At 42.4% G+C, this 26868-nt stretch overlaps 1 protein-coding gene across 6 annotated transcripts in view; it reads left to right on the forward strand.

The window, feature by feature from the left end:
* Positions 1-26868, forward strand: part of atp2b3b (ATPase plasma membrane Ca2+ transporting 3b) — a 72690-nt gene that overhangs the window by 41265 nt on the left and 4557 nt on the right. For 3 of the 6 annotated variants that reach the window (XM_059017107.1, XM_059017108.1, XM_034002452.3), the window contains 11 exons: positions 3878-4119; positions 7288-7522; positions 7737-7916; positions 8002-8089; positions 8289-8395; positions 14668-14859; positions 15037-15250; positions 15584-15795; positions 16334-16441; positions 18655-18837; positions 24117-24276. In XM_059017107.1, the coding sequence (XP_058873090.1) occupies positions 3878-4119; positions 7288-7522; positions 7737-7916; positions 8002-8089; positions 8289-8395; positions 14668-14859; positions 15037-15250; positions 15584-15795; positions 16334-16441; positions 18655-18837; positions 24117-24276 (1921 nt within the window). The remainder of the gene's footprint in view (positions 1-3877; positions 4120-7287; positions 7523-7736; positions 7917-8001; positions 8090-8288; positions 8396-14667; positions 14860-15036; positions 15251-15583; positions 15796-16333; positions 16442-18654; positions 18838-24116; positions 24277-26868) is intronic. The other 3 variants (XM_034002450.3, XM_034002451.3, XM_034002454.3) reach the window with 2 other exon arrangements.

Consider the following 26868-nt stretch of genomic DNA (forward strand, 5'->3'; position numbering starts at 1 on the left):
ATTAAAAGTGTTAAACTATTTTGTCTAAAAATCTGCTTAATATCAGTATGACAGAGTTGACAATACAGGAAAACAAAGACTTTTCCATTAAAACTTAAAACAGTAGTTTATTAAGAAAGTTTAGATCAAGCCACAAACATTGCTGTTTATTGTGATTATAAAAATGAGATGAACAAAAGAGAAAATCAAACAACATTTCTCCTTCCATAAGGTCACAAATTTAAATTGCTCAGAAACTTCTTTATATTTAGAATAAGGTAAGTTTCGTTTTGGAATTTTGTAGAGTAAAATTATTGTTTCTTCAAAGAAAAAAAATACATTTTAGAAAAATGCTAAACTAGCCAGAGAAATACCACAGAAAAAAAAACTCCATCAATGGATTTACATCAGTGTGTTGGTCTCTGCTGGTTTGTACAAATCAAGAGACGAGGAAAAAAAAACATGACCGCTCAAAAATATGGACAAACCTATCAAAGCCGTGTTCCAGATGTATAAAATGTGAAATTTAAGAGGCAGCTTGCAGTCTTTTAATGTTGTTCATCCTCTATAAAATCCATTACTTCTGGAGAGATGCTCTATATCTGTCTTGTTCTGCTTGCAAGAATGGGAGAGACATTTCCAGTCAACTTAAAGAGTAAGTAGCGGGGTTCTGAAAAATATACATTACCCGTCCCCATGTGTTTCTACAACTGTTTAAATGAATGTACCTGTGATTTGTCTTTTCATTAACATCCTGACAACTTTTACATGTATAACTTTGAAGTCTGTTTCAAAGCTCTTTTCAAAATGTCCGCTCTAGTGCACAGGGTTTGACATCTGTCCTCTAAATCACTGCAGGAAGAGCGATAATTATTATTATTTTTTTAATTATAACAAGAAGTGCTCTGGCTTTTCTGTTCCGTACCACATCATGGATCGTTCTTGCTGTGTTACCTGTTTGACAGTGTGGGCAATAATCCTTAAACTATCAGTGCACTAGAGCGGACATTTTGAAAAAAGCTTTGAAACAGACTTTAAAGTTATAAGTGTAAAAAGTTGTCAGGATGTTAACAATGAAAAGATGAATTACAGGTACGTTCATTTAAACAGTTGCAGCAACACATGGGGATGTGAAAAGCGTCCCCTCGGCTTTTTACATAGAGGATTGTGAGGGTCTGGAACCAGCTCCCCAGTAATGTTGTTGAAGCTGACACCCTGGGATCCTTCAAGAAGCTGCTTGATGAGATTCTGGGATCAATAAGCTACTAACAACCAAACGAACAAGATGGGCCAACTGGCCTCCTCTCGTTTGTAAACTTTCTTATGTTCTTAAGTGAAGAAACTATCGTTTCTGATTTATTTATTTTTTCACATCTGCGTTCCAAGGCTTCCGTAGCCTACTAAAGTAAACCGCGGTTTATTCTGTTACTGTTTTTAAAAGGTTTTGTTTGAAATCAAAATGTAAGCGTTTGGGGTATTGTTTCTATAGCTGTTGCAAACATAGCATGGGTGTCGTTTTTGGTTAGGCTACATTGGAAATAGTAACCTATACGCCAGTCTGTGAATTAATGGACATAAATTAACATGTCGAACATAATTAAATCATTAGTGCCGAAGATTAATGTATTGTATTTGTATGTTAGTATTTCAAAAAATCTAAGGTCCAGAGGTCGTTGCATTTTATTTGTGTAGCATCTTTTTTGGAACGTAGTTAATGAGTGGTTATTCAATATAACATAAACAGTAAAAACAAAATGTACCCGCGTCTTTTAGTCTTATTCCTTATAAAACTTGAGTTGGTCTGCGTATGATTATAAAATACACAAAATACTATTTTCTATAGGCTATATAAATATACATCATCCCCCATTTTCAGCACCCCCAGTTTTAAATTCGTTCCCGCGTCTCTCATATCTAACAGTACTTTATTTATTTATTTTAACCAGAACTACTCAGAATGCTGCTCATAGTGCTTTCATCACTGACACGCACTTCCTTATAGATTGGTGTAGCGTTTCAGGCATTCTAAATTGGGTGTGAAATACAGTAGCTTGGTGTCTTAAAATATCTCTGCTGGTTTTTCCCGCACTGAAAGTTGCAGATATGGGAGCAACTTGAAAAATGCGAGATTCCCGCAATCCCGTGCTGAAATTCAAGGCCTGATTTTAATAATAAAAAGCTGTCTTAAATATGTGGTCACTAACGCTATTTAAAATCTGTCAATATACAGTATATAGGCTACGTTCAACATCGGGGCGATGTCTGTTTTGTCTGTAAATTAGTAGCTAGTAATTACATCCACACCATAGCAGTACAGCAATCCTGATACATATTTTGTACATTCATGGTGGAAGCTATAACATTATAGTTAAATTAATATTACAACACTGTTAAAGAAATAAATAGTACATTCACCTTATTTGCTATGAAGTGTTTGTTTCTGTATAATCTGTGATGCACAAGAAAACGTTAGGCCTATTTGCCAAAATATCCAGCTGTGCTAGAAAGGTTAGGTCTGCTCAAGGTAATTATTTTTCAAATTTTGAGAATTTCACCCCACGAACAAAAACTGAATTATACAAAATTAAATACTATTTTCCAACAAATCATTTTCTTTCGTGAAATCTCTGTTTAACAATGTTTCAAATGTTTACGTTTGCCAGAACAGCAATGGTAATGTCACAGACCGGAAATAGCCGAAGGCTCCGTATTTGCTTTAGAGCCCTTTTTAGAGTGGTGGAAGGCAGGGGTATTTTATCTGAATAGAAAAATGAGAAGAAAGTTATTTTTTGTAAAGTATTGAAGATTATACCTTATTTAGATAACGGAGACAATTTTGTTGCACACGGTGCACTGTTTGCTTTTCTGCGTGGACGTTGGGCATAAATCTGCACTTTCGGCAGAGCAGAAATGGGACATAAATAATAATAATAATAATTTCAGTTTAACAAGCTGTAATGCAAGTGTATTTTCAAAAAAGTGCAAAGCCTAAAATTCCATTGCACCACTTTTGAAAATACATTTAGCAACTTATCTGTCGCAGAGGCGTTTTGCCAACACTTTTTCCCTCTGCCCCTTTTGAAAATCAGGCTGTATAACAGCTAAAATAGCTTATCAGAACGACAAAGTGCTAATATTACTAGTGTGAATTTTTTCTATTTGCCAGATATTTTGTACATAAGTATGGAGTTACAGTAATTTCAGTTATTTTTACAATTATTTCTTTGAAACAACCTTCATGTGACACACAACAAGTGAAACTGAAATCGAATTAGTTGGTCTCCTCTCCAGTCATGGCCTACGTTTTACACAATTCAAAACTCGAGTCTGCCCGTGTGTAAGGTGCACATGTGTGAATGTGATGTCACTGCATGAATTGGTTGACGGGCTGTACAATAAGGCTTAGCAACAACAAACATCATCAAGAGAAATGTTCTTTGAAATCCTCTGCTTACTTCGACTACTTTCATATATTTTACAACACAGATCTGAATGGCTCCACTGCAGAACCGCAGGCGCCCTATCAGCCACAGGGGTCGCTGGTGCGCTGTGAACCGAGGATTCCCCTGCCGACCTAAGCCCTCCCTACCCGGGCGGCGCTCGGCCAATTGTGTGCCGCCCTAGGAACCCCCGGTCATGGTCCGCAGTGACATAGCCTGGATTCAAACCTACGATCTCAAGGCTATAGGCCGCATCCTGCACTCCACGTGGAGCGCCTTTACTGGATGCGCCACTCGGGAGCAACCCCACACAAGCAGTTTTTTGAATACCATATGCACACACTGAGGCCTCTGTATGCACTTTGCACCAATAGCTGCAGTTACAGTGTGATGCTTCCTGGTGGCAGTAGATATTGCGAGGGTGTGGGTGTAACTGACAGTGTTTGTGTCTCCCCCAGCCCCCAGACCAGGAGGGGGGTCTCCCGAAGCAGGTGGGCAATAAGACGGAGTGCGCTCTGCTGGGCTTCGTGCAGGACCTGCACAGAGACTACCAGGCTGTGAGGGTTCAGATCCCTGAGGAGAAGCTCTACAAGGTCTACACCTTCAACTCTGTGCGCAAGAGCATGAGCACCGTGGTGTGCCTACCCGAGGGGGGGTTCAGGCTGTACAGCAAGGGGGCCTCTGAGATCATCCTGAAGAAGTACGTACCCCACCCAACACCTCCCCCCTCTCCCACTGTCCTCCATCCTCTCCGCATATCTCTGTGTGTCCTCTCTCTCTCTCTCTCTCTCTCTCTCTCTCTCTCTCTCTCTCTCTCTGTCTCTGTGTGTGTGTCTGTCTCCCTCTCAGGCTTTCTGGTTCTCTGTATCTCTGTTTCTCTGGCCCTGAATATCAAAAGTGCCTTCCAACAGTCCGAAACTCGCTGGCTCTGTCTGTTTTAACTCAATTCTTATTGTTTCCATCATAAAATGTAACACTCCTGTGCTGTTTTCTGACAGGTGGAATGGGTGCAATTTACATAAAGGTAGCAGAATAACTATTCGGTATTTAAATGAAAAACATATATGTTAATGGCGCAAATGAGAGTTTTTACGTCATTTCAGGATTCAGGTGGGATTGAAAGGTAGTAGAGGCGGAGAAAACAAAACAGACATGTTTCAGGACATACAGAGAAAGAACAGAAGACACATTTAATAGAACATACTGATGAAGCAAGTACATCAGGACAGAGAGAAAGTAAAGTTAGAGAGCCTGTTTTTTTAATGTATACTGTATTATTATTTATTTCTTAGCAGACGCCCTTATCCAGGGCGACTTACAATTGTTACAAGATATCACATTATTTTTACATACAATTACATTATTTTTTTACACATTATTTTTACATACAATTACCCATTTATACAGTTGGGTTTTTACTGGAGCAATCAAGGTAAAGTACCTTGCTCAAGGGTACAGCAGCAGTGTCCCCCACCTGGGATTGAACCCACGACCGTCCGGTCAAGAGTCCAGAGCCCTAACCACTACTCCACACTGCTGCCCTAAATTATAGTTTTGGTTATGGCGGATATTTTATGCCAATGAAAGATACATAAATAAATGATAAAATATAGAAATATATAGACTTTATTTATGTATTCATTTATGTATTTATTTATTTCATTTTGGCATAGCAGCTACATTTACATTATCCCTTTCATCCTCTAAAATCGCACCAATCTCTAGCAGCACATTGGGCTCCATCGCCACAGTAGTCGGAGTCACTGCACCCACATCAGAGCCTTTTCTAGACAGCCTGTTTGAAATGGGTTCTCATCTCCATTAGGACTTTTTGAAACAGGCGGAACCATTTTAGATGGAAAATACTAAATCTGACCACATCAACCCTTTTGATTTTTGTATGGGGGGTGTGTTAATTAGGTACTGTGACAGAAATATAAAGAATCTTGATTGTAAATCTCCCTCCTGGCCTGTGAGGGTGCTAAGCAGCGAAAGTAGAGTTCTTTGGACGGGCTGGCCTGACAGTTCTTTCCCAGGGTTGGGAAGTCGGTCAGTCTGGAAGAAGGCAAGACTCCGTTGCAGGAACGTATTGACCCTGAAGGGAAACGACGTAGCAGCTACAGACTGGAGACAGCTGCACTCGTTTACCAAGGGGTCATGCGTGATAGCATAAAAGGGAACGGAGAACCGCAATCTACTCCTTGTCTTGGTTTGAGAGATTGAAACTGGAAGGACCGGGAGAAACCCAGAGAAAGTACAAAAGTATTCATGAGTGTTTTTTTTTTGTTTGTTTGTCGTTGTTAGTAATTGTCTTTGTTTGTGAATCACTAGACGGCTAACACGTCTCCGGAGCTGTCGCCTTGGGCCAGGGCTACCCGGAACAACACTACACCACAGTCACTGTATAAATTGTTATCACCCACCACGAAGAAAAGCTTTGATATTCAAGGCACTAGTGTCTGCCTCTGTCTCTGTCTGTCAATTTCAATTAAATTCAATTCAAAGATACTTTATTGGCATGACTGCAGCAGAAGTATTGCCAAGGCAATTACAAAATAAATAATAAAAAAAACAATAAAAACATCATACCAATTGATTACAGGAAATAAATATATATATATGAAGATACAACAAATATTTAAGTAAAGCAGACACATCAAAAGATTTGTACATACATGTGTGATGGAAGTGAGTTTGTGTCAGTGTAATGGGAGCAGATCACCCCTATTGGAGTCGTTTAAACACTGGTTTTACTGGTCCTGTCTCAGCTCAGGACACTGTCTGATATATTCAGCAGCTGGGAGTGCAGTGTCGCTGTTCTCGCCCAGAATAATTGCCATCTTATCCTCGTCCTTTAGTGTCCTAACATTAGAGATCTTTTGGGAAATCCTTGGAAAGTACTGGTATGTTATATTGGTATATTTTGAGCAGTGGGAAAGGAAGTGTTCCTCGTCTTCGATTCTGGTCATCTTCTCCAACGGTTTCCATGTTTGTTGGTGTCGGACTGCTTCTATTTCCAGGTTGTGGTCACTGACTCTGTATTTGGTTATTTGTTTGTCTGTGTGTTTGGCTTTTGACCTTTCCTAAATAGTCTAGCATAATGTCTAGCACTTACATTTTTTGTGTTTGTTGTTCTGTGTAGTCCAGTGTGCCATGAATCTATTTTTAGATTCCTTGCTGATTTATTATTATTATTATTATTATTTATTTCTTAGCAGACGCCCTTATCCAGGGCGACTTACAAGTGTTACAAGATATCACATTATTTTTACATACAATTACCCATTTATACAGTTGGGTTTTTACTGAAGCAATCTAGGTAAAGTACCTTGCTCAAGGGTACTGCAGCAGTGTCCCCCACTAGGGATTGAACCCACAACCCTCTGGTCAAGAGTCCAGAGCCCTAACCATTACTCTTGATCAGCCTCTTTTGGGAGTTTCTGTTTTTGCTGCTCCAGTTTGTTATGTCCGTCCTGCTCTGCTTTAAAAGCTTTTTCACAATTTGACTCGCTGTGTTGGATTGCTCCTGGCTATTGACAGCTATAGACTGGAATGATTTTGGGTGTCTGTCTGTCAGTCTGCGTGTCTCTCTCTCTCTCTCTCTCTCTCTCTCTCTCTCTCTCTCTCTCTCTCTCTCTCTCTCTCTCTCTCTCTCTCTCTCTCTCTCTCTCTCTCTCTCTGCCTCTGTCCATCTACCTATCTCTCTCTCTCGTCTGTCCATCTGTCTCTGGTTCTCTTTCTATGTTGCTCTGTCTCTGGCTCTCTGCCTCTGTCTCTCTAGGCCGCACTGGCTCTCAGTCTCTCGGCCTCTCTGACACTCTGTTTCCTCTCCTCAGTGTGATGTCTGTATCTCTCTCCTCTCTCCCAGGTGCTCCAGTATCCTCACTGCCTCCGGGGAGCCCCGTTTATTCCGCCCTCGCGATCGTGACGAGATGGTGAAGAAGGTGATCGAGCCGATGGCGTGTGAGGGTCTGCGTACGATCTGCATCGCTTACCGAGACTTCACGGGAACACCGGAGCCAGACTGGGACAGCGAGAGCGACATCGTGGGAGAGCTGACCTGCATCTGTGTGGTGGGGATAGAGGACCCTGTGAGGCCAGAGGTAAGGAGAGAGAGAGAGAGAGAGAGAGAGAGAGAGAGAGAGAGAGAGAGAGAGAGAGAGAAATGCAATATAATGCAATACAATACAGTACACTACACTACGCTACACCAAAAATATAGTACTATTCCATTTGCTGATTCTTGTTATTCCCTTCTCCTGCTCTCTACTCTTCTCCTGGTCTCTCACTGTCTCTCCTTTCTCCCCTCTCTCCCAGGTCCCGGAAGCGATCAGGAAGTGCCAGCGCGCGGGGATCACAGTGAGGATGGTGACCGGAGACAACATCAACACAGCGAGGGCCATCGCAGCAAAGTGTGGAATCATACAGGCAGGGGAGGAGTTCCTGTGTATCGATGGCAAGGAGTTCAACAGGAGAATCAGGAACGAGAAGGGAGAGGTGAGAGAGGAGAGACAGGGGGAGAGGAGCGAAAGAGGAGAGGGATGAGAGAGGGGAGTGTGATAGTGTTGTATTCTCTCTGCAGATCGAACAGGAGCGCATTGATAAGATTTGGCCAAAGCTGCGAGTTTTGGCACGCTCCTCACCCACTGACAAACACACCCTGGTGAAAGGTAGGATATTGAACAGTGTGAGGGTGTCTGTGTGGGTGTGTGGTGGTGTGTAGTAGTATGTGTTAATGTGTGTTTGTCTCTCTCAGGCATCATTGACAGCACAGTGGTGGAGAAGACAAGTTAGGTTGTGGTTGGGTTGTGGTGTGGTTGGGTTAGGGTGTGATTTGTGTTTCTCGCTCTCTCTCTCTCTTTCTCTCAGGTATCATTGACAGTACCGTGCTGGAGCAGCGGCAGGTTGTCGCGGTAACGGGAGATGGCACCAATGACGGGCCGGCTCTGAAGAAGGCTGACGTGGGCTTTGCCATGGTGAGTTTCCAGGGTTAATATTAAGACAGGGACGGAGATGTGATGCCTTTTATTGGACTAAATAAACAATAATTAATCGCAAGAAACCTTTGCGGTCTTGAAATTTATCTCTTTGTCTATAATCTCTGGACTAATATGGCTACCATTTCATTAATATTGAAATCTGGGAAACTGCTGTATAGTTCCTGACCAGAGGTTGCTTGAAGCTTGAGGGCCGTATTGTTCCCAAGGGGACCAGAGTCTTCCACAAAACCCCAAATATCCAGTCCCTGTGTTTTAAATAAACACTGAAAGGCAGGTCGGGCCTCTTCTCATGCTCCATGTCTGTGTTTGTGGAGACTCTGTTGAAGGATAGACGGTCAGAGCGGTTGCTATGTGAATATGTACTGTTGCTATGGAAGAATTCAACTATATGTACTGTTGTTATGAATATAGACTGAGAAGTTTAGGGGCTATAGTGCAAACTGTAATGTGTCACGTGATGGTGTTTAGGGCTCTAAATCGGCAAGATGGCCTTCAGTTCAATAAAGCTGTCACCAAGGCCATGAAACTTAAGTCAAGGCCAAATTGTAGGATGTAATAAAAGCTGAATCTCAAAATAATTGTGTGAAAACAGGATTCATTCATCCGACTTTTTACATATCCGCCCGGACTCCGGTCCCACCGCAGTCGGATATGCGACAGATTACTGAATTGGCAAGAAAAGTAATACTTATTAGTTGTAATGCAGGAGCTGTATGATTTATTATTTCAGTTTCTTAAATACATTTCTGTTTTGGTTGTATGCACTGTATTTTGGCTAATAAGAGACGCTGCAGAATCCTGATCCACACAGGAAGTTCGGAGAGTGTGTTTTGGAGTGTCAAGCACAAGCTAGTGTAGCTCTCGCTGTAGCGTTGCTGTTTAGGGGATAGCCGCGGGATCAACTCCTCTTCCTCACCGAAGCCCTGCCTGGATCAGGAGACTGTGAGTGTGTAGTTGTCTTGCTGGTTGAAGAGAAAGAAACGCACTGTGTATTAAAGAGTTCAGCCCTGCCACTCTTAGAAACTGCTATAAGAAAAGAAAGGGAAAATAAACCGACCTCCTCTGTGTTGAATTGACATTTCTCTCTTGTTATTTCCCTCTCCACGCTACACTGTATGTGTCTTCACCTAGTTAGACACTGATCTGATCTGCGAACTCAACAGCTTTCAGTTTAAAGTTGTAGGACTTCTTCGCCATCCTGATCAAGTTGTATCCGCAGAAATAAACTTCAATATATGCCTCCCTCAAGTACCACAGTAAAAAACTGTGCCTTTCGAAAACCATAGCACTTCGAATTACCGTCGCCCCTGAAACAACACCGCTGCTGTTTTTAGCAATTTAAAATAAGCGCAGGGGGTTAATTCAAAGTAATACAGTATTTATTTCTTCAGAAAATGTAGGTTTTTTTTTTTTGCAAAACCTGCCTCTGTTCATTAATTGTAGGAACTGTCCTGTGTGGCTACTGGCTTGCTGGCATGAGGGTGACTTTTGTGCCCACAGGATCAGAATTTTTTTTTAGGGCATAATAATAGGAGCATGCTATAGACAAATTCAGATGCCAAGCAAAATAATCTGTTATACAATGACATTAGAAATGCGTGTAGCAAAGGAGAAGCCATACTAATGGGGGATTTCAACTTCCCCCGTATAAAATGGGAGAACCCAATGGGGAGCATGACGGACGAAATTGAAATGGTGGAATTGACAAATGACTGCTTCCTAACGCAATTTGTCAAGGCACCGACTAGAGGAGAGGCATGCCTTGATTTAGTCTTTTTAAATAACGAAGACAGAATAACTAAAACAGAGGTCAGAGAGTCATTGGCAAACTCAGACCACAACATGGTCACATTTGAAGTGATTTTTAAAACCCAAAAAGTAATGACTAAAGCTAAGGTTTACAATTTTAAGTATGAAACAGAGAGAAGTAGATTGGAGTAAAATAGAGAAAACATCCAGAGGAAAAGGATGGCTGTTTTTTAAAAATGTAGTACTAGAGGCGCAAAACAATTACATCCCAAAAACAGAACGAACCTAAATATAAAACAAAATGGCCAAAATGGTTTAATAGATCAATTAAAAAAATTTCCAGTGAAAAAAGGCACTTTACAGAGCATTTAAAAGGGACCAAAAACAAAGTACAGAGAAAGAGTACTTGGAACTGCAAACACAAGTCAAAAAGGAAGAGATAGAAATGAACATTGCTAGGGGGCTAAAACCAATTCCAAAATGTTTTTTCCAATATTATAACAGCAAGAGAACATTCAAAGAGGAGGTTAAATGTCTAAGAGACACAAATGGCAAAATCATAGACGAAGAAAAAAAAATAGCAAATATATTAAATTACTTTTCACAAGTTTTTACAAAGGAGGATACGGACAACATGTCGACCTGTTCCTATCCAGTTTTAAATAACTTTAGCATAACAGAGACAGAAGTTTTAAAGGGACTATGAGCTATTCCTAATCTACATTAATGATTTAGATTCTGGTATAGTAAGCAAACTTGTTAAATTTGCAGACGACACAAAAATAGGAGGAGTGGCAAACACTGTTGCAGCAGCAAAGGTCATTCAAAATGATTTAGACAGCATTCAGAATTGGGCAGACACATGGCAAATGAAATTTAATAGAGAAAAGTGTAAAGTATTGCATGCGGGCAATAAAAATGTGCATTATAAATATCATATGGGAGATACTGAAATTGAAGAAGGAATCTATGAAAAAGACCTAGGAGTTTATGTTGACTCAGAAATGTCTTCATCTAGACAATGTGGGGAAGCTATAAAAAAGGCCAACAAGATGCTCGGATATATTGTGGGAAGTGTTGAATTTAAATCAAGGTAAGAAATGTTAAAACTTTACAATGCATTAGTAAGACCTCATCTAGAATATTGTGTTCAGTTCTGGTCACCTCTAGAAAGAGTGCAAAGAAGAGCAAACAGAATTAACCCGGGTTTAAAAAGCATGTCGTATGCAGACAAGCTAAAAGAATTGAATCTATTGAATCTAGTGTTTTCTACTATATAACAACCTTCACTCGCATAAAGAAGGGAAAATATTGAGTGAAATAGCTCGCATCACTCGATTTTCAAGGTGTAGTATCCAAGGCATAACAAGTACAGAGAAACATCATCTGTATTGACAAACCCAGGACTGGAAGACCCAAAAAGCTGTCTAACAAGGATGAGCAATAACATCTTAAGAAATAGAGACGACAAGCGTTGAATTGACAACAGAACTGGCAGAAGGCACAGGTGTTGTTGTCCATCCATCAACAGTCCAAAGCACCTTTCACCATTGTTTCATAGTCCAATTTCTGTGTTCTTGTGCATATATTTAGTCTTTTAGTCTTGTTCCCCTTTCTTAACAGAGGTATTTCTTTCTTCAACACATCCTTTAAGTCCTGATTTCAAGAGTGACCTTCATACTGTTGATTTGATGGACAACGACAATTATGAGACCGAAGATGGAAACCTGAGATGGAATTGTTTTCCTGTACCTCACTGAAGAGGCCCATCTATTATTTTTTTATAATCCATGGATACCCCTGTGATGCTGATATTAAAGAAGACGAGGTTCAGCAGGACAGTTGGGTTTTTTTAAACGTCGTGTTTCAGTGCTGTACAGACGTTCTGTGTCCGTTATTCGTTTCTCGGAGATACGAATGTACCAGCTTTACAATTTTTTTTTTTTGTTACCGTATTCTCATTTTGTTGATCATTAGTGAACATTTCTGTACTGTGGGTGTTGAATTGAAAGCGGTGGTCTCGATGAGTCAAATGGGTCAAAGCTCAAGTATATTTTCCTCTAGAGGAATTATCACTTTTTGACATCACTGCTTTGGCATTATACCTTTTTTTTTTTTTTTAGAATAGCTCAGGATGCAAATGTAACCTTCATTCATGCATTATATATATATTGTGAGACAGCAGGGAGGGGGTTAAAACCTCTCTGCAGTAAAAACATGTGCGGAATGTTTTCTGTTAATTGTTTTATTGTTAATTATCACCTGCACCTGGCTATGATTGTAAATTAGAGCCAGGTGCAGGGTTTATAAGGAGAGCAGTCAGTCTGCTCTAGGCTGCTGAGTAGAAGGAGGCAGGAGAGGTGCTCTGTCTCCGAGTAGCCAGAGAAGAAGTAAGTGCGGTGTGACACCAGTGTGTTTTTGTAAGGACGGGAAAACAGCTTAGCTGTCCCGTGTTAGGAAAGGGTGTTCCTGGAAGTTGAGTTAGTGCTCCAAGAGGAGCTAGGTGTTTATTTTGCTTTTGTATTTTGTGTGTTTTGTTTACTTTTGTGTTTATTAAAAATAGCGCACTAGCGCTTAAAAATCCATTTCATTGTTCTGGGTCGTATTTTTAAAGGGGCAACGAACCCGAGTGAGTTGTGCTTTGTCACATATGGTGGAGAATGCGAGCAGAGTGTGTGGGCACCCCTACGACCCAGAAAATGGATTTTAAAGAATTGATCGTAATGATCAATTGTAACACCGCTGCTCAGAAAGAGCAGACAAAGAAGTGGAGACAGGAGTGGGGGCTACCGGATCCGGAGCCGACAGAGCTAGACCTGCTACTCCAAAAGTGGGAGCAAGCAAGAGGTACCCTGCTGACTCCAGCTCCAGAGCCCAGAGAGGAGGAGCTGCCGCTTCCAGAGCCCAGAGGGGAGGAGCCGCCGCTTCCGGAGCCCAGAGGGGAGGAGCCGCCGCTTCCAGAGCCCAGAGAGGAGGAGCCGCCGCTTCCGGAGCCCAGAGGGGAGGAGCCGCCGCTTCCGGAGCCCAGAGGGGAGGAGCCGCCGCTTCCGGAGCCCAGAGGGGAGGAGCCGCCTCTTCCGGAGCCCAGAGGGGAGGAGGTGCCGCTTCCGGAGCCCAGAGGGGAGGAGCCGCCGCTTCCGGAGCCCAGAGGGGAGGAGCCCAGAGGGGAGGAGGTGAAAAGCATACCTCCACCACAGCCCCGACCACCACCCCTACAGTCCAGTTCGGCGCCGCTGCGTCCAGTCCCTCACCCCTTGCTCCTGGACACCCTGCCGGTCTTCCTGGACCTCCCTGTGCTGGACCTGGAGCCCAGGAGTCTGCAGCACTGGCCACAGCTCTGCCCCTGGTTACCTGCTCCGCTCTCCCCGAGCACCCAGACGTCGCTGGGCTGCTGCCAGACGTCGCTGATGCTCCCCCTGTTAGCTGCTTCGCTCCCCCTGGGTGATCGGACATCACTGCGCCAGTTCCCAGGGGAAGACCTGTGTCCACTGCGGCATCCTCCAGTGCCCCGGCCTACGCTTCGGTCGGCCCTGTTAGCCCGGTGGGGTCCCGTGTCGCCGGTTTGCGGTCCCTTCCTGGCAGCGCCGGAAGGACCGACCCATCCTCAAGCCCGCCCGTGGAAGAGGGCGGCAATGGACATTGCTGGACTTGAGGCTGGGTGGTCTTTTAAGGGTGGAGGGAGGTGGCCGTGGCATGGCCGGTGTCTTGAAAAGACATGGGGGGGGATGTGTGAGACAGCAGGGAGGGGGTTAAAACCTCTCTGCAGTAAAAACATGTGCGGAATGTTTTCTGTTAATTGTTTTATTGTTAATTATCACCTGCACCTGGCTATGATTGTAAATTAGAGCCAGGTGCAGGGTTTATAAGGAGAGCAGTCAGTCTGCTCTAGGCTGCTGAGTAGAAGGAGGCAGGAGAGGTGCTCTGTCTCCGAGTAGCCAGAGAAGAAGTAAGTGCGGTGTGACACCAGTGTGTTTTTGTAAGGACGGGAAAACAGCTTAGCTGTCCCGTGTTAGGAAGGGTGTTCCTGGAAGTTGAGTTAGTGCTCCAAGAGGAGCTAGGTGTTTATTTTGCTTTTGTATTTTGTGTGTTTTGTTTACTTTTGTGTTTATTAAAAATAGCGCACTAGCGCTTAAAAATCCATTTCATTGTTCTGGGTCGTATTTTTAAAGGGGCAACGAACCCGAGTGAGTTGTGCTTTGTCACAATATATATATATATATATATATATATATATATATATATATATATATATATATATATATATATATATAAATATGCAGTGAATTCTAAAGTTATAATACATCAAGGGGTTCTAGTGAAATCATAAACCCTGGAGCAATTAAGTTCAATTACAATCAGACACCTTCCTCAGACACTTCACTGTACTCTCTTCATCAACGTGCACCCTCTTTTCAATGACAAATCACAATGATCTAAATACATAATGATTAGAAAACAAACAGCTGGAGCTGTATATAATGCACACACCTTCCCCCCAGGGTATCGCTGGCACAGACGTGGCGAAGGAGGCCTCTGACATCATCCTGACGGATGATAACTTCAGCAGCATCGTGAAGGCGGTGATGTGGGGCCGCAACGTCTACGACAGCATCTCCAAGTTCCTGCAGTTCCAGCTCACCGTCAACGTGGTGGCTGTCATCGTGGCTTTCACTGGGGCCTGCATCACACAGGTACAACCCTCCATCTCTTCCACTCCCCTCCCCTCCTCACTCTCTCCCTTCTACCTTCCTCTCTCCTCCCTCTATGACTCCCCTCTCTCGCTCCACCCACCACTCTCCTCTCACCCCTTCTCATCTCTCTCCTCACTCTCCTCGCACCCTCTCTTCCCTCTCACCCCTCTCTCTCAGGACTCCCCCCTAAAGGCAGTGCAGATGCTCTGGGTGAATCTTATCATGGACACGTTCGCCTCCCTCGCTCTCGCCACCGAGCCCCCCACCGAGTCCCTGCTGCTGCGCAGACCGTACGGGAGGAACAAGCCGCTCATCTCCAGGACCATGATGAAGAACATACTGGGGCATGCCGTCTACCAGCTCACCATCATCTTCACACTGCTGTTTGTGGGTAAGAGAGATGGGGGAGGTAGGAGGAGAGGGAGAGGGGAGACGGGGACAGGGTGAGGCGAGGGAAGAAGGTACCAGCTATCCGAAAACCTTCACACTGCTGTTCATGGGTGAGAGAGAGAGAGATAGAGGGGGGGGTGACACTGAGACACAGAGAGGGGGAGAGGATGGGAGAGAGACTGAAAGACAGGGGGAGAGAGAGTGGGACTCTTACACAGAAGTGTAGAAGAGGAGGGGGTGAAGAACCTGTTGAGCTTCTCGGATTCTTCAAAGTTTTCTCTTAGATTTGAAGTGTTTCGAAGTTATGGATCAAAATATCCTCTCAACCCCCCAGGTGAGCTGTTCTTCGATATCGACAGCGGTCGGAACGCCCCCCTGCACTCCCCCCCCTCTGAGCACTACACCATCATCTTCAACACCTTCGTACTGATGCAGCTCTTCAACGAGATCAACGCGCGCAAGATCCATGGCGAGAGGAACGTCTTCGACTCCATCTTCAGGAACCCCATCTTCTGCAGCATCGTGCTGGGCACCTTCGTGATGCAGGTACCCCAACTACTCTGTACCCTCCATTCATAAAGAGAGACGCACACAGAGAGAGAGAGAGACGCATACTGCAAGAGACACTGAAAAACACAGACACACGAGAAAAAGAGACAAAGGGAGAGAGACACACAGAGACACACACTAAGCGAGAGAGATACACACTAAGAGACACACACACTGAGAGACACACACTGATGGAGCATTACAGTGAGAGACACACTGAGGGAGAGATACAGAGAGAGAGAGACAATGAAAGAGACAGGACACTACAGGATATTATGGAACCCCATCCCTGCAGGTTCCAGAAAAGGCATTGCTGAGTGACCACTGATATCCGGGTCATTGATATCAAGGTCTGTCATTGATGTCGAGATCTGTCACCGATATCGGGGTGTGTCACGGTTTGCCCTGAACCCTTAGAAAGCTGATGAAGCATTTACTGGTACAAAGACTACAGCTGCACGTGTGAGTGAACCCAAAGACACTGCCGTACGTCTCTGATTGTGGACCACAGCATAACTGTCCCCTCTCTCCTCAGATCGTGATCGTGCAGTGGGGGGGGAAGCCCTTCAGCTGTGCACCCCTCAATGTGGAGCAGTGGCTCTGGTGCCTGTTTGTGGGAGTCGGGGAGCTGCTGTGGGGGCAGGTTAGTACCGAGGGGGATCCCCAAAAACACTGTACCCTGCAAAACTCAAGCACAAACATAGGGCAGCTACAACGGTATGAGGCTGGTAGAATGGGACCACAGTATGTTTGTAAGTTAACCTTTTTATTCAAAAACCTTTTTTTTTTTTTTTTTATACAGAAGGAATATATCAGTACTAATTCCAAAAGGAAAAATCTATCAAATTAAATATCTTATAATAATAATAATAATAATAATAATAATAACTTTCATGCAAGATAAAATCACAAGATACGTAAGAAACATGAACAGGAATGTAGGCATTCCATTTTGTAATTTAATTCTATTCTGAAATATTCTTGGTGTCTGCTTTTTTGGTTTTTATCTTCAAAAAAAATTCCAGAGTTTATTTTACATATATTAACATATATTAAAATCGGTAAAAATATCACACTGGACATTTACATCAATGCATATAAGTTTACCAACTAAAGCATCACCGTTTTCTGTCAAATATTTACGATTCAGATTGTCGGCTTAGGCAGTGTTTAACTGATGGACAGACAGTACTGTCGCATACATACCTCTGCAATAAACAGCGGCTGTCTTGCAAAGCAGAGATTTAACAAACTCATTAACACAGTCATTCTGCGTGCTCTCTTTATTAAAGCGTGTGTAAAGCCACATAAATGGATTGCTTGTCTGTTCACGTTATTGTTTTAGTTTAATGTGCCGCTTATTTTTCAGTATGTTCTTTTATTGTCAGCGTGAACATCTACCTCAATGCAGCACTGACCACTTCTGCTATTTGTGTGCTTCGAAGCATTTGTTTTCTTTTGAATGTTCACAAACTGATTTACGTTTTCTCCCCATTCCTCATCCACTAAAAATATTATATTTTCGTGTAAGTATTTCAATTTAATTTTTGATCAAGCTAGTAGTTACTATGCCAGCAATTGTCACAATAATCAGACTTTGATTGGCCAACATAATGGGGCAGCAGTGTAGAGTAGTGGTTAGGGCTCTGGACTCTTGACCGGAGGGTTGTGGGTTCAATCCCAGGTGGGGGACACTGCTGTTGTACCCTTGAGCAAGGTACTTTACCTAGATTGCTCCAGTAAAAACCCAACTGTATAAATTAGTAACTGTATGTAAAAATAATGTGAAATAATGTGATATGTTGTAACAATTGTAAGTCGCCCTGGATCAGGGCGTCTGCTAAGAAATAAATAATAATAATAATAATAATAATAATAATAATCAGGTGATAATGTGTTTGTGACGTGACAGAGCCACATTTAAACGTTGTTTGATCCTCTGACGTCTGAACGTCTGCTGTATCCTAGGATACAGTGTAGGGCTGCTTATTACAATGTCAGAATCAAAATAAAACAGCATTTTAATCAAAATATTGTGTATTTCCTAGAAAATAGTACTGGGAAAATATTGTATAATAGACAAAAATCAGGTATAAATCAGTAAAAACTGACGTCCAGTTTAAAAAAAAATCTGTAATCTTTCATTAAAATTCTGAATAAGTCGGAACCGCAGAACCCTAAATATACTGTATATAAAAAAAAGCCATCCATGTACTTCATGTCTGTGTTCCTGTATAGCTGTCTACAAATCAGAATTGCAAACCATTCTCTCCTTATGTATATTGTCTAGATTGAACTCATTTCAGTTATCTTCCTGTCTCACAGTCATTGTTGCAGTATGCTGTCTGTGTATGTGTTGTGTGGGGGGTTGCTGCTCAAACTCTATGATTTCTTAATAAGAGACGCCCGACACACCACGTATTCATTTGCGACACTGATTCATCACCTACACGTGACCTTCCCTTTTAAACTTAAGAGTTACCGCTGAGCATACTGGGAGATGTGTTTTGTTTGCCAAGTTTTATCAGAGTTACATCTTGCCCAGGACTATAAAACGACAACTCACTCAGAGATGATATTTCTAAGCAAATGAAATCCAAATAGTTTGATATGAAAAGGATAAAGGTAAGAATCACAGATAAAATACGAGATTGGTTGGATCACAACAGGTTCTATATTAAATCACACTGTCAGGTTGCTGATGATTGGAACTCGATAACTCTGTCGGACAAAAGAGGTAAAGTTTTGTGTTGAGTAATGAACCAGTTTTATTCCATGTCATTAATACAGGATTTCTGAAAAGCTCTAAAGGCAGTGGTTTGGAGAGTGTGAGTGTGTACTGTGCTCTCTCTGCAGCTCATCTCCTCCATCCCCACCAGTCACCTGAAGTGCTTGAAGGAGGCGGGGCACGGGCCAGGCCAGGACGAGATCAGCGACGACGAGCTGGCCGACGACGAGGATGAGATCGACCATGCGGAGAGGGAGCTGAGGAGAGGACAGATCCTGTGGTTCAGAGGAATGAACCGCATCCAGACACAGGTACTGAGAGACACACACTGAGAGACACGCACTGAATGAGACACACACTGAGAGACACGCACTGAATGAGGCACACACTGAGAGACACGCAGAGATACACACAGAGTGAGAGAGAGACACACACAGAGAGACAGACACACACACACACTGAGACATATATTATTATTTGTTTATTTAGCAGACGCCTTTATCCAAGGCGACTTACAGAGACTAGGGGGTGTGAACTATGCATCAGCTGCAAAGTCACTTACAACTACGTCTCACCCGAAAGACGGAGCACAAGGATGTAGAGACACACACTGAGGGAGAGGCACACAGAGACAAACTGAGAGACACACACTGAAACATGCACACTGAGACACGCAGAGATACACACAGAGAGACACATGCACTGAGAGACACACTCATTAACAGACACTGAGAGATGCAGACTTACACGAGAGACACACACTGAGAGAGGCACGCTGAGTGAGAGACACACACAGAGATACACTTTGAGAGACACACACTGAGAGAGACACACACTGAGAGCCAGACCGTCTCAGAATCAAGACTGAATACCTATGACTAACGCGCACAACCCTGTGTTTAATATCTCTGACTAACGTGCACAATCCTGTGTTTAATACCTCTGACTAATGCAGACAAGCCTGTGTAAGATCTGCTGAAACTCATATGTTTAAAGCACCCCGTAGCCTCATTAGAGCTCTCAGAACTGTGTCTAACTTCCCATCAGCTACGTGTCTTCAACACATTGCCCCCTGGTGGAAGTAAGATATACATCAGTAAGAAAAACACATATCTGGTGTGGTGTGGTGTTTCTTGCATCCACTAGGGGGCAGTGTGTTGTAGGGGGCAGGTTAGTGGTTCCACTCTGGTGTTACAGCTGCACTCAGAAAGATCACATGTCTGAGCGCTCTATAAAGACCACAGGGGTGGTTTAAACTTTTTTTCTCCAGGATGCTGTGACTATAACAGAAAATGACACAGGGTGAATCTGAACTGGAAGAATGCATTAGTTCAGGCAGCAGCACTTCATCTATAGCATTCTGAAATATTCCAAACTGAAGTATAAAATACAAAGTAAGAACCAACAGATCTTAAACAGAAAAAGGGGCACAGTGATAATGTTGCTATTACTATTAAGAGGGAAGAACGTTGATTTTAACACTGGTTTGTATTAATTTAAGATGACAGTGATAATGTTGCTATTGCTAATAAGAGATAGGGAATCGGATTTCTAAACAGTGGTTAGCACGCAATTAAAAAATCATAATATTAAGTGGTGGCACTGTGCAGGTCACTCTGCTCTGTGTCTTTGTTATCTTTTTTTTTCTTATTTCATTGACTAACGGGTCCTCTCTCTTCACATTATCACCAGCAGTGCTTTATACACTGAGACACACTGAGCCAGCAGGATCAAATGGATGCCAAATCCTGTTGTCTGTCATTTTAATGTGTTTCTTTTTCTTAAACGTTGGGCGTTGGGGGAGGATTAAACTTCCTCCTGAGCAAAAAACAAAACAAACTTAAATCTTAAAGGGGATAATTCTGAGCTGTGTGTATGAAGCATTTCCCCAGAGACGCTGTGGAAACTGGCTCCCTGTGATGGCCATATTGGCTCTCGCCTCCCTATCATTTACACACAAGGCCAAGTCCATGTCTGAGCCACAATGGTGCCAGCTTTTGTCTGCAGCAATTTCTGTACGCCAATGTGTGTTTAGTTACAGGATGCCAGTTTCATTGTAATTACTAAGTAATATATTCAGAACTTCTGTGTAATTAAATGGAAGAGCTTAGTAATTATTTTAGAATTACAGGTAGGAGTGTATTGATACTGGTAATTGCCTTCTTTGTCGGCAGGCATTTACAATTGAGTACCAATCAATTGTAAAGCTGATTGAAGGGAATATTCCTCTTGTCCGGGCACTAATATTTTTACTGCCGTACTGCTGAGGCTGTGAACTGACAATGACAACGTTTTGCAAAACCTCCCAACCATCATGAACAGACAGGAGCTCCTCATACATGATGCAAAACTAGCAACTGATTTGTCGCATAAACGTGATCTTTCGTTAAACCCTAGTTCTGGGATATGTATTTCTGTGAGTGCCAGGACTCGCTGCAGAGAGGATGCAATTCTAAGGAAACTAAGAAAAAAAAAATCATAATCACTTATAAATCGAAATGAGTTTTAGTCAGTTTGATCACGTCAGATTGTTCTTGACTATACAATACTGTGCAAAAGTTTTAGGCAGGTGTGAAAAAATGCTGTAAAGTAAGAATGCTTTCAAAAATAGACATGTTAATAGATTATATTTATCAATTAACTAAATGCAAAGTGAGTGAACAGAAGAAAAATCTAAATCAAATCCATATTTGGTGTGACCACCCTTTGCCTTCAAAACAGCATCAATTCTTCTAGGTACACTTGCACAAAGTCAGCGATTTTGTAGGCATATAGTCAGGTGTATGATTAAACAATTATACCAAACAGGTGCTAATGATTATCAATTCAATATGTAGGTTGAAACACAATCATTAACTGAAACAGAAACAGCTGTGTAGGAGGAATAAAACTGGGTGAGGAACAGCCAAACTCAGCTAACAAGGTGAGGTTGCTGAAGACAGTTTACTGTCAAAAGTCATACACCATGGCAAGACTGAGCACAGCAACAAGACACAAGGTATTTATACTGCATCAGCAAGGTCTCTCCCAGGCAGAAATTTCAAGGCAGACAGGGGTTTCCAGATGTGCTGTCCAAGCTCTTTTGAAGAAGCACAAAGAAACGGGCAACGTTGAGGACCGTAGACGCAGTGGTCGGCCAAGGAAACTTACTGCAGCAGATGAAAGACACATCATGCTTACTTCCCTTCGCAATCGGAAGATGTCCAGCAGTGCCATCAGCTCAGAATTGGCAGAAAACAGTGGGACCCTGTTACACCCATCTACTGTCCGGAGAAGTCTGGTTAGAAGTGGCCTTCATGGAAGACTTGCGGCCAAAAAGCCATACCTTCGACGTGGAAACAAGGCCAAGCTACTCAACTATGCACGAAAACACAGGAACTGGGGTGCAGAAAAATGGCAGCAGGTGCTCTGGACTGATGAGTCAAAATTTGAAATATTTGGCTGTAGCAGAAGGCAGTTTGTTCGCCGAAGGGCTGGAGAGCGGTACATGAATGAGTGTCTGCAGGCAACAGTGAAGCATGGTGGAGGTTCCTTGCAAGTTTGGGGCTGCATTTCTGCAAATGGAGTTGGGGATTTGGTCAGAATTAATGGTCTCCTCAATGCTGAGAAGTGCAGGCAGATACTTAGCCATCATGCAATACCATCAGGGAGGCATCTGATTGGCCCCAAATTTATTCTGCAGCATGACAACGACCCCAAACATACAGCGAAAGTCATTAAGAACTATCTTCAGCGTAAAGAAGAACAAGGAGTCCTGGAAGTGATGGTATGGCCCCCACAGAGCCCTGATCTCAACATCATCGAGTCTGTCTGGGATTACATGAAGAGAGAGAAGCAACTGAGGCTGCCTAAATCCACAGAAGAACTGTGGTTAGTTCTCCAAGATGTTTGGGCCAACCTACCTGCCGAGTTCCTTCAAAAACTGTGTGCAAGTGTACCTAGAAGAATTGATGCTGTTTTGAAGGCAAAGGGTGATCACACCAAATATTGATTTGATGTAGATTTATCTTCTGTTCACTCACTTTGCATTTTGTTAATTGATAAATATAAACTATTAACATGTCTATTTTTGAAAGCATTCTTACTTTACAGCATTTTTTCACACCTGCCTAAAACTTTTGCACAGTACTGTATATATACATACTGAGCATCAAAATAAACTTATCACTTTTATATTTGAGCATCAAAATAAACTTATATTTGGATAAAATATATTTGGATGTGATAACAAACACTGTTTTAACTATATATATATATATATATATATATATATATATATATATATATATATATATATATATATATATATATAATATAATTTATTTCTTAGCAGACACCCTTATCCAGAGCGACTTACAATTGTTACAAGATATCACATTATTACATATAATTACCCATTTATACAGTTGGATTTTTACTGGAGCAATCTAGTTAAAGTACCTTGCTCAAGGGTACAGCAGCAGTGTCCCCCACCTGGGATTGAACCCACGACCCTCTGGTCAAGAGTCCAGAGCTCTAACCACTACTCCACTATATATATTAGCCTGTTCTAAATTAAGTTCAGAGCCCAACACACTCTCTGCAATCACACAGTGCGCTGCTGCAGTTGTATGGTGAGGCTTGAAGAAGTTGGTAAGGCTGTGAGGCTGTACAGTAAGCACCAGCCAGGCATAGCTTAGCTGCAGGATCATATCAGTAGAAATGGTTTCACTTTCCTGGTGGTGATATTTCATTAACGTTACAGTAAAAATAAGCAAATGTTTGGTTTTTTACATTATTGAATACAGGGCAAAATTCCAAACTACACCTTTTTATAAAAACTTGAACATTACAAACAATTTATGCATGACAGTAGAAAATAATTTAAAATAGGTGGCTATCTTTAGTCCCCCACTAACGGAGATTAGATTACTGTAAAGCCATCAAGTATACATTTTTTTCTGTGGTTTGCGATGTATAAAAGTTCAAATAAGAAATTGAACCGTGCGGTCTCTGGATGACATGTCGTTCCTCAGGGATTGCCACTCTGGTGTCTCTCAGAGCTGCTTTCTGATTGGCTCAGAGCGCTGGCCAAGGCTTCCTGTGTAGCACCTCCCTTGGGATCTACACACCACACACTGAACCATAACGCACCAGCAAGCAACAGAACTGGGGCCCTGAACGAGGGGCAGTGGTAATGTTGCTCGTGCCACTAGCATTACTTGCCAGGCTTTCTAACTATTCCAGTAAAACTGCTTCTGAAAGGACAGGGTCTCTGAAGTGAGGCGAGGAAGCTTGATGTTTATTTAGGAGTCTTTTCAGAAGCTGCAGCCCTCCCCACTGTTGAAAAGCACACACTGTTGAACAGAGGGGCAGTATAGGTGTCAATGAAGGTGGAGCCCAGTAGGGATTGTTGTTTCTAATTATCAAGGTTTGTCTCTGTCTGGTCTCCCCCTCTCCTTTCTTGTGTGTGTCTCCTTTCCCCTCTCCTCTCCTGGTTGTTTATCTCCTCCCCCTGGGTGTGTGCTGTTTTCTCTCCCCTCCCTCCCTCCCTCCCTCCCTGTAGCCTCTCTAACCCATGGGTGTGTGCTGTTCTCTCTTCCCCCTGCAGATGGAGGTAGTGAGTACGTTCAAGCGGAGCGGTTCTTTCCAGGGTGCTGTGAGGCGCCGCTCCTCAGTCCTCAGTCAGCTCCATGAAGTAACCAATATTTCTACCCCCACTCACGTAGTTGTGTCTGCGGGCAATGCCACGGGCACGCCGGCCGCTGGGAGTGAGTTCATTCGCTTTCCTTTTTACTGCACCACAGAAACACCCAGCTGCGCCTGCGCTCCCTCTCCTGTTTCTCCTGTTTCTTCCTTATTTTTTCTCTCTTTCATCCCCTTCTCTCTCTCTCTCTCTCTCTCTCTCTCTCTCTCTCTCTCTTTCTCTCTCTCTCTCTCTCTCTCTCTCTCGCTCCCCCTCCTCTCCCATTGGTTTGGTCTTGTTTTTTTTTTTTTTTTTCAGTGTGTTGAGGTCGTGTTGTAGTGTTCAGTGTTTCTTTCCTGAGCAGTCGTGTCCTCTCTGATTTTCTGCTCTGCTCTGCTCTGCTCCGTGTTGTGTTTGACGAGGAAGGCCGGTCTGTCTACTCTCTGTCTGCTCTGCTCCTCTCACTCACACTACTCTTCATTGTGTTGGATTTTAAACAGTCACACTCTCATCTTCAATGTCAAGAATACAAGTGGCTGCACTCTCCTGTATACAGGGTACAGTGCATAGGATACAATACACTATAGAGCATATAGGATACAGTATAACGGGGTGTTATATAGGATATATTATGAGATATGGGTGCAGTATATAATGTACAGCATATAGTATGTAGAATACAGTATACAGGTGCACTCCACTTATAACTGGTCCTGTTAAGAGTTCTGTTTACAACGTATTGAGGAGTATTGATTTGGAATCAGCATTGGAAGGAAATTATATGTATAGGCGTTAACATGTACAGCTAGGTATCAATATAATTAATAGCATTATTAGTAGTAGTAATAAGTGTTGTCCTTGTCATTGCTATTAATGTGTTATTATTATTATTATTATTATTATTATTATTATTATTATTATTATTATTATTATTTTTTTATTTTTTTATTATTATTGTTAAAAGTATGGTAACCAATAATAATTTATATAGCAGACCTTCTGGAATTCAGGATGATAAATATTTATTGATATTACAGAGGTTGATTTATATGAATTGATTTCACAGAGTTCTTGAGGATGGAAATATTATAGATTAATATTACAAAGTTGAAACACTGATCATGGTTAAATCACATTAATTGAGTTTAAAATGATACATATTACGAATTGATAGTCAATGAAGTTATCCCCTTGTAGTGCCTAGAGCTCCGAATCCAACAGAATGCAGATTTCAAGATTGAATTTGTGTTGCTGATGCATAGAGACAGAATGAGAGGCAGGCAGACAGGCAGGCAAACAGCGGAAGACTTGGCAGGTCATGTCTGTTGTCGTGTTTTGTTTAAAAACACAAAGCAAAACAAAGAAAGTGTTGTGGGAATGGTGCGCTCCCCCTGGCAGTGTAAACCTTCGAGTATTAAAGCCCTGTGTGGGACAGCAAGGTCTCCATGTCCTGGTGTACTGATCTGTGTTCACCACTGCCTTTCTCCCTCCAGGTCCACCTGCACAGACTAACCAGGAGGGAGCAGTGTGGGGGAGTTAACCACGTGGGTTTCCTTCCGTCACAGCAGTTCATAATATTTCTTTTATTTCTCTTAGTTGTATAGTTCTTTCTTCACTCTCTCTCTATTCTAGGAGGTCCTCTCAGAGGTGTTGCATGGTGTTCTTTACTGTGCAGAGAATGTTCCCTTTGTTTTTGTGAAGCGTGTTATTGTGTCGGGGAGGTGGTGGGAGGGAAGCAGGGGGAGGAGAGTAGGGCTCTTTTACAATCCGATTCTGCTGAACTTTAAACTTGCCCTCTGTCTGTTTTGTTTTTGTTTGTTTGTTTGTTTGTTTGTCATTATAATAATAGTAGGGTATTATTATTATTATTATTTGTTTTTATTTTAATTATATTACATTGCATTTAATAGTGTTATATTCATATATATATATATATATATATATATATATATATACATACATACATACATGATTTGGTTAGGGCTGTCGGTTCACTTGCATTGTTATCGCTCCACACTCTGTTGAGCTTGCATTGATTAACACACCTGTCTGCTCTGTTGAGCTTGCGTTGATTAACACACCTGTCTGCTCTGTTGAGCTTGCATTGATTAACACACCTGTCTGCTCTGTTGAGCTTGCATTGATTAACACACCTGTCTGCTCTGTTGAGCTTGCATTGATTAACACACCTGTCTGCTCTGTTGAGCTTGCATTGATTAACACACCTGTCTGCTCTGTTGAGCTTGCATTGATTAACACACCTGTCTGCTCTGTTGAGCTTGCATTGATTAACACACCTGTCTGCTCTGTTGAGCTTGCGTTGATTAACACACCTGTCTGCTCTGTTGAGCTTGCGTTGATTAACACACCTGTCTGCTCTGTTGAGCTTGCATTGATTAACACACATGTCTGCTCTGTTGAGCTTGCATTGATTAACACACCTGTCTGCTCTTGTGAGTTTCAATGATTAACACACCTGTCTGCTCTGTTGAGCTTGCATTGATTAACACACCTGTCTGCTCTGGTGAGTTTCAATGATTAACACACCTGTCTGCTCTGTTGAGCTTGCATTGATTAACACACCTGTCTGCTCTGTTGAGCTTGCATTGATTAACACACCTGTCTGCTCTGGTGAGTTTCAATGATTAACACAGCTGCCTGCATCGGGCTGGCTTGG

The sequence above is a fragment of the Acipenser ruthenus genome, chromosome 55 (genome assembly GCF_902713425.1).
Source record: "Acipenser ruthenus chromosome 55, fAciRut3.2 maternal haplotype, whole genome shotgun sequence".
Taxonomy (NCBI): Eukaryota; Metazoa; Chordata; class Actinopteri; order Acipenseriformes; family Acipenseridae; genus Acipenser; species Acipenser ruthenus.